Source organism: Saccopteryx leptura, chromosome 7, assembly GCF_036850995.1.
Source record: "Saccopteryx leptura isolate mSacLep1 chromosome 7, mSacLep1_pri_phased_curated, whole genome shotgun sequence".
In the NCBI taxonomy this organism is placed as follows: domain Eukaryota; kingdom Metazoa; phylum Chordata; class Mammalia; order Chiroptera; family Emballonuridae; genus Saccopteryx; species Saccopteryx leptura.
The window spans coordinates 6370468-6377502 of NC_089509.1; the positions used below are offsets into that span (position 1 = coordinate 6370468).

Below are 7035 nucleotides of genomic sequence, written 5' to 3' on the forward strand. Positions count from 1 at the left end.
CCACTTGCTGAGAAATTTATCCTAGCTTCTTACCATCCTGCCTCAAGAAAATCAGCGTTCAATTTTTTATGTCACAATTCCTGCTGCACTAATTAAAAGCTGCATGCTTCTGAAGCAAATTATTTAATCTGAGTTAACTGCAGTTTACATATTGTACACTGCATCTAATAAAACATAAACTTCAGGGTTGTGAGGATATTTAACTATAAATCCCTCAACATTGCCACTGGCTTGTAGTGTTAAAAAATGAAATTCAACCCAGTTAATTTGAAGATCCAATTGGCTTTATTAAATAATTCATTAATCAGAAAACATTCCATCTAGCAAGTAGATGGGCTTTCTGAAGGGGTATACAAAATGGAGAATTTGTGGGAAAAAAAGTGGGACAAGGGAGCTATTAACAAAAGAAAAAATGATGACTTTTGGGCCAGGATATTCTTTCTTTGAAATATTAGAAGAGAAAGGGTTATTGTTATGCAGGTTGCCTCTTCTTTCTATGAGAAATGAAGAGGACCCATGTGACAGGTCACCTTACTGGTATTTGACCAGAAAATTCCATACCAGTTGATTAAGATTATGTCTGGGAGAAGCTTGTTGACTGAGGACGCACCAACAGAATTCTAGACTCAGAGTAAAACAAAGAAAAGTTTATTACACTCGCGAGCGGGCCCAAGGCAAGGAAATGGCCAAGAGCCCCGAGCCACTTCAGCAGGCAAGTTTTATACCTATTTTCAGGGAGAGGAATTGTAACAGTTCTCAGGGTGATTGATGTGATATAATCTATTCCCGGTCCTCGAGGTAAGGAAGGTGTTAATTATTACTTTTGTTTCACTATGTTTTCATGTTTCGGGATAACAATTAATTTACATCTATGAGTCACAAGTCAGGTAGCAAATTATTCAAAATACAAAATAACTTGAATAGTGATAACATCAGTAAAAGCTTTTAGAGTATTAGTTCTAAAAGGCTTGTCTCTATAGAAATTAACATAACATTAAGAATAGCTTTCACCCAAAGATATGCAGAGTGCACTTGCAAGATAGCCCAGCAGCAACACAAGACATTCCATGGATTTCCCTACATTTTTAAATCTCATGAGAACATCTCATTGAGAAAGCCTAGCAATTGCCTTTAGTCAAAATACAATTCTCTTAGTAAAACATTCTTTTCTTGCTGACTACGCTATAAAAACCCCTAAATTGTAGGTGCTCGGTGTGACTGGTGACCGTCACCTGAGCTCACTTTTCTATAAAACTTTGTTTAAACTCTCTAAACGTCTCCAGTGTCTATTTTACCCGGCGAATGCAACAATTGATTGCCTCAGATGCTTGCGGCCTTGCCTTTCCGATAAGCCCTTAATCAAACACCGGATGCCTGCGGCTTCTTCAAGGAGCCTGGGCAAACATCTAGGGGCCGGGTGGGCCAGTTATTGTTTTACAAGCCAAGATGAGTTAAGCAAAAATCAGACGAAAAAGATCAGACGGAATCCACTGTTACATTCCCCCCTTTCTTTGTTGCATATCTCTAATCCTAGAGATCTGAGTTCTGTTCTAATTTCTCATAATGTTGTCTCATAATCATGAGTTTTACTGCTCCTATTTGCCCCTGCAGGAAGGTGGTGAGTCTATTCAGGACACACGGTCCAATGGTGATAACTAGCAATAGCACTATAAGGGGTCCTGCTAAGGTGGAGATGAGGGTAGTCAACCAGGGTGCTTTGGCATACCACCCTTCAAACCATCCCTGCTGATCTTGTAGTCTCTTTTCCCTAGCCTTTAGTCTTTCTTTCAGCTTATTCATGGAGTCCCTAACTATTCCAGTGTGGTCGGCATAGAAACAGCATTCTTCTTTTAAAGCAGCACATAAACCACCTTCTTTTAAAAATAACAAGTCTAAGCCTCGTCGGTTTTGCAACACGACCTCAGAGAGGGAGGTCAGTGACTTTTCTAAAGCTTCTATTGACTGCTCTACAGCCCTTAAATCCTGGGTAATAGCAGACTCTAGCGAGGCCATTTGTTTGGGCCCTTCAACTAGGGCAGCAGCTCCTGTTCCCACTCCTGCCAATACCCCGGCTCCCAGCAGTACTGCTAGGGTGAGTGTGACAGGCTCTCTTCTATACCTGGTCCGCCCTTCAACCGCCTCTTCAAAGTCCTCATTTCCATGATATATAAGGCGGGGGAAAACCCTAACCATTACACAAAAATCTTGAGAGTTGTTAAAGGCCTGAGTGGACACACAGGGAGTCAGGCCCGTTCTGCATGCCCACCGAGTTCCTTTCTCAGGGATCAAATAGGAACTGTTAGGAGAAATTGAAATAGTCTGCAGGCATCGGGCCTTGTCTGAAGCAGACGGGGTCCCCAGGCATATCCCCTGTCCATTCACTTCTGGGAGGGTAAGCATGTGACGCCTGCCCCAATTACACTGGGAAGGGCTTTTGTTCTCATAGTAGCTCCCATTGACTGCGACCCCTTCATAATAGGGAGGCCCTGCCTGCAAGCATATCCAGCAGGAGTCAGTAAGGTTGGGGTGGGTGCTATTTAAAGCTTCAAAACCACCTCTTATTAGATCTAATAATCGCTGCCCCGTGGTTGAACCTGACGTGGTTTGTGACAGGGGTGTACTACTGACACTGGCTGGGCTGCTGACTGTATCTCTCGGGGATGGAGTAGCTTGCACCGGGACTGAAAGGGGCTTGCTAGGCCTTGGGGCCCTTTGGTCAGCCAGTACTTTGTTAGGTCCTAATGGGCTGCCTCCAGCGGTGCCTATCTGGAGTTTAATTTTAAACGTTAATCCAGCATCAAATCCTGACACATACATTCTTAAGCCCCACTGCCTGCCTTTTAGCCATGCATTATCCTGCCTTCTTCCATGGTGGGTAAAGGTAATATTCAGTGGGTTACAGGTGAAATTGGTGCATGGTCCCTCTCCAGACCACATGACTGTCCGAGTGGCCTTGGCATGGTTATATCCCCAATTTGTAGGATTCCCATCCCCCTGGCAAGAGGAGGACTTACTCAACCCTGGGGTATTTCCCCAGGTGGCTCGAGTTACAGTAATAACATCCCTGGAGGAGGTAGGTCTCCAATAAGTTGTTCCAGTAGTTTCACATCCCCATGCCTTACAATAGAAGTCCCCTAAACCCCCACAGTCCCAAGCAACCTTCCGATCCCGACCATCGCGAGGACAAACATAGAAATCAGTCCTTCTAGTGGCTGCCCTTAGCTTCGGATCTGCACACCCAAACCCCCGTCCTGTAGGTCCATTTCCCCCACACGGGCATTGGCCAGATTTGCAGGGAGGTGGGTCACTTGGGTCAACAGTAGGAATATCCCAAGTTTTTAACCCCGCTGCGAGTTGACAAAGGTCTGGATACAGGGATGGCCACCAAGTCCAGGGGGGATAGTCATTGGAAGTCACTTCCCATACTATGTCACTGGTCCCCGATATCACCTGCCATGTCTGCCGGGTCGGTTGGTGGGGATTTGTTGGGGCGGCGGACACGCAGCTTGAGGGGATTATCTGTTTTCTCCACTGTCCACTGGTCATCAGGAGCAGGAGCAGGCTTGAGGTGTGAAGTATGGATCCAAGCAGCGATGCCATCGACCTTTACAGCAGTGGGTGTGATGAGGAGGACTTGGTAGGGTCCTTTCCAGCGGGGTTCGAGGGTCCGGTGTTGGTGTCTCCGGACGTAGACGAAGTCCCCGACTTGGTAGTGATGTGGGGCCCCGTCTCCTGCCGGCTGGTAAAGGTCAGACAACTGCTTCCATAGGCAATGTTGTACTCTGGTCAGGGCCTGTAACCTAATGGACAAAGGGGTATTTGGGATATTTAAGTCAGAGGGGGATAAATCTCGAATAGGCGGAGGGGTTCCAAAAAGTATTTCAAAGGGGGTTAGGTTAGTTTTAGCAGAAGGGGTATTCCGAGCCCGGAAAAGAGCATATGGTAGGAGCATTACCCAATCTCTATGGCCAGTCTCTATGACTAATTTAGTTAAGGTCTCTTTAATTGTTCTATTCATTCTCTCTACCTGTCCTGAACTTTGGGGTCTATAAGCACAATGTAGTTTCCAATCAATCCCCAATATTTTGGCTACCCCCTGGCTTACCTGGGCCACAAACGCCGGTCCGTTATCAGACCCTATTACCTTTGGAAGGCCAAATTTAGGAAAGATTTCTTCCATAATCTTCTTAATTACCACCGCCGCCGTCTCATGCTTGGTAGGGAAGGCTTCTACCCATCCTGAAAAGGTGTCTACAAAAACTAAGAGATACCTTAGTCCATACTTGGCAGGTTTTACCTCAGTGAAGTCTACTTCCCAATATTGGCCTGGTCTGGTGCCTCGGAGACGGGTTCCACTGGTTCCTTTTGTTGGGTAGGCATTCACCATTTGGCAGGCCTTACAAGCTTTGACTATTTCCTTTGCTATTTGCCTCTTCTCGGGGGTAGTCAATGTTTTATCATCTTGAAGCAGTTGTACCAGTTTGTCAGTCCCAAGGTGGGTAAGATGGTGGGCCATCTGGAGGAACTTCCGAACATCCTCAGGTTCCTCTAAGTGGGTCAGGGTGGGGGATGGCTCTGCTTCTATGGTGAGGATGTTGGAGGCAGCCCTCATGGCTACCGCTCGAGCCTCTTCATCCGCCCTCCTGTTGCCTTTTTCCTCGCCTCAGTTAGCCATCTCTTACCGTCTCGGAGAGAGTAGCCCAGGAAGGTGACTTCGGGTTGGCAGATCTGGGCCTTTTTGGCGGATGCCCGGTATCCCAGTTTGGCCAGTTCGGCAAGCAGTTTTTCAGTTCCTTGTTTGCACTGCTCTCTGGTGGCGGCTGCAAGTAATAGATCATCAACATACTGCAACAGAGTTACCTCAGGGGTGGAGGCTCGGTAAGCACTCAAATCCTGGTGCAGCGCTTCGTCAAAGATGGTGGGAGAGTTCTTGAAGCCCTGGGGTAGCCGAGTCCAGGTGAGCTGTCCACTGAGTCCATTCTCAGGGTCCGTCCATTCGAAAGCAAACAGGGGTTGGCAGTCCTCATGCAGGCGCAAGCAGAAGAAGGCATCTTTCAGGTCCAGTACTGTATACCACTTCCTGTCAGGACTGAGGGTACTGAGGAGGTTGTAAGGGTTTGGGACCGTTGGATGTATGTCCATTACTCGACTGTTAACCTCTCTCAAATCCTGGACTGGTCTATAGTCCCCTGTCCCTGGTTTCTTTACTGGTAGCAGGGGGGTGTTCCATTCTGATTGACAAGGCCTCAGGATCCCCTGTCCTAGTAGCCTCTTGAGGTGAGGCCTAATGCCTTCTCGGGCCTCTTTACTCATGTAGTATTGTTTGACCCTTACGGGGGTAGCGGAGGGCTTTAGGTATACTAACACCGGAGGCCTTTGTACTGCTAATCCTGGCCCTGCCGTTTCTGCCCAGGCCTCTGGGAAGCTCTGAAGCCACCTGTCCTCTGTTGAATGGGGTCCGGGGGCAGGGGTCTCATACAGTTTATACTCATCTTCAGCAGACAAGGTCAGCATGGTCACAACAGGCTGACTGACAAGAGGGTTACTGAATCTTACTTCTGGTCCCTGGGGCTTGAAGTCAATACTTGCCCCTAATCTCCTAGGGCAAGGATTTCCTCAGTCTTCTTTTTGTTCTTCTTAGGGCAATCCCTGACCCAGTGTCCTTCTTCTATACAGTAGGCACACTGGTTAGGTCCTAATTTTGGTTTTTGGTTTGGGCCCGAGGTACTATGCTTTCCTTTTCTATCTTGTTTCCCTACTACGGTAGCCAAAATCTTTGTTAACTCTTTATTTCTCCGTTTATCTCGCTTATTTTCCTGCTCCTCACGTTCTTTTTCTAATCTTTGCTCCTTTTCCTCTGCTGTCTCTCTTTAATAGAACACTTTCTCAGCTTCCTTGACTAAATCTCTCAGAGCCATGTCCTGTAACCCATCCATCCTCTGGAGTTTCCTCCGAATATCAGTAGCTGACTGTCCTATAAAAGCCATAGCCAGTGCCCCTTTCTGATCTTCAGACTCAGGGTCGGAAGGGGTGTACCTCCTATAGGCTTCCATTAGTCTCTCTAGGAATCTGGATGGGGATTCCTCTGACCCTTGAATTATTTCTCTTACCTTAGCCAAATTAGTGGGGCGTCTCGCCGCCGCTCGGAGACCCATCATCAGAGTCTGGCGATAGAGTAAGAGTTGCCGCCTACCTTCAGGCATATTAGGGTCCCAGTTAGGCCGCCTTAGGGGAAAATTCTCATTTATAAGGTTGGGGAGTTGAGTAGGATGACCATCAGGTCCAGGAACCAATTTCCTGGCCTCGAGGAGAATTCGTTCTCTTTCTTCGGAGGTGAAGAGGATACCTAAGAGCAGCTGGCAGTCATCCCAAGTGGGCTGATGGGAAAACATAAGAGACTCGAGAAGGTCAGTAAGTTTGACAGGGTCCTCTGAAAAAGGTGGATTATTGTTTTTCCAATTATATAGGTCTGAGGAGGAGAAGGGCCAATACTGAAGTACCAGCATGTCTCCCCCTTGACCGCCAGGGACAGGAGGTCCGAAAGGCCGAAGGGGCAGGGTGACGGCCACGTCATCCGAGGTTTGTGCTCTCCGGCTCCGGGTACCTTGGGCTGGACCCTCTCCTGATGGTCCCCGTTCGTTCTGATGTGGGGCCTCAGGCTGGGAACCAGCAGCACCGGCAGGGACATCCCTGGGATAGGGAGGCGGGAGTCCCGAATCAAGAAGAATAAGGTCAGTTTGAGATTCAGGGAGAACAGAGGAGGGAAGGGGAGGATACAGGGATGAAGTAGGCGCCGTTGGCTCCGAAGGTTTGAGTGGAAGCATAGAGGAGAGGTCTGGATGAGTTGGAGCAGGTCTGGGAGTGCCCGGAGTGGTGGAGAGGGTTGTTGGGAGGGAGGGTGCAGGGGGAGGAAGGAAAGGCTGGATCCAAGGAGGAGGGTTGTCGGTCAGGTCTTCCCAAATCCAAATATAAGGCTGCTGATCCGGACGGCCATGAGGTCCTGGACTGAAGACGACTGCTTTAACCGCCTTTATG

The 7035-nt window shown here is 48.0% G+C and overlaps 1 protein-coding gene across 1 annotated transcript; it reads right to left on the reverse strand.

Moving 5' to 3' along the window:
* Window positions 1-3401: 3401 nt before the first annotated feature.
* LOC136378734 (uncharacterized) lies at window positions 3402-6824 on the reverse strand. Its single transcript, XM_066345901.1, has 3 exons — window positions 6111-6824; window positions 4683-5526; window positions 3402-3800 (listed from the first exon to the last, which is right to left on the reverse strand). Exons 1-3 carry the CDS (start codon window positions 6822-6824, stop codon window positions 3787-3789), a joined length of 1572 nt encoding a protein of 523 aa, XP_066201998.1. The 3' UTR covers window positions 3402-3786.
* Window positions 6825-7035: the final 211 nt, after the last annotated feature.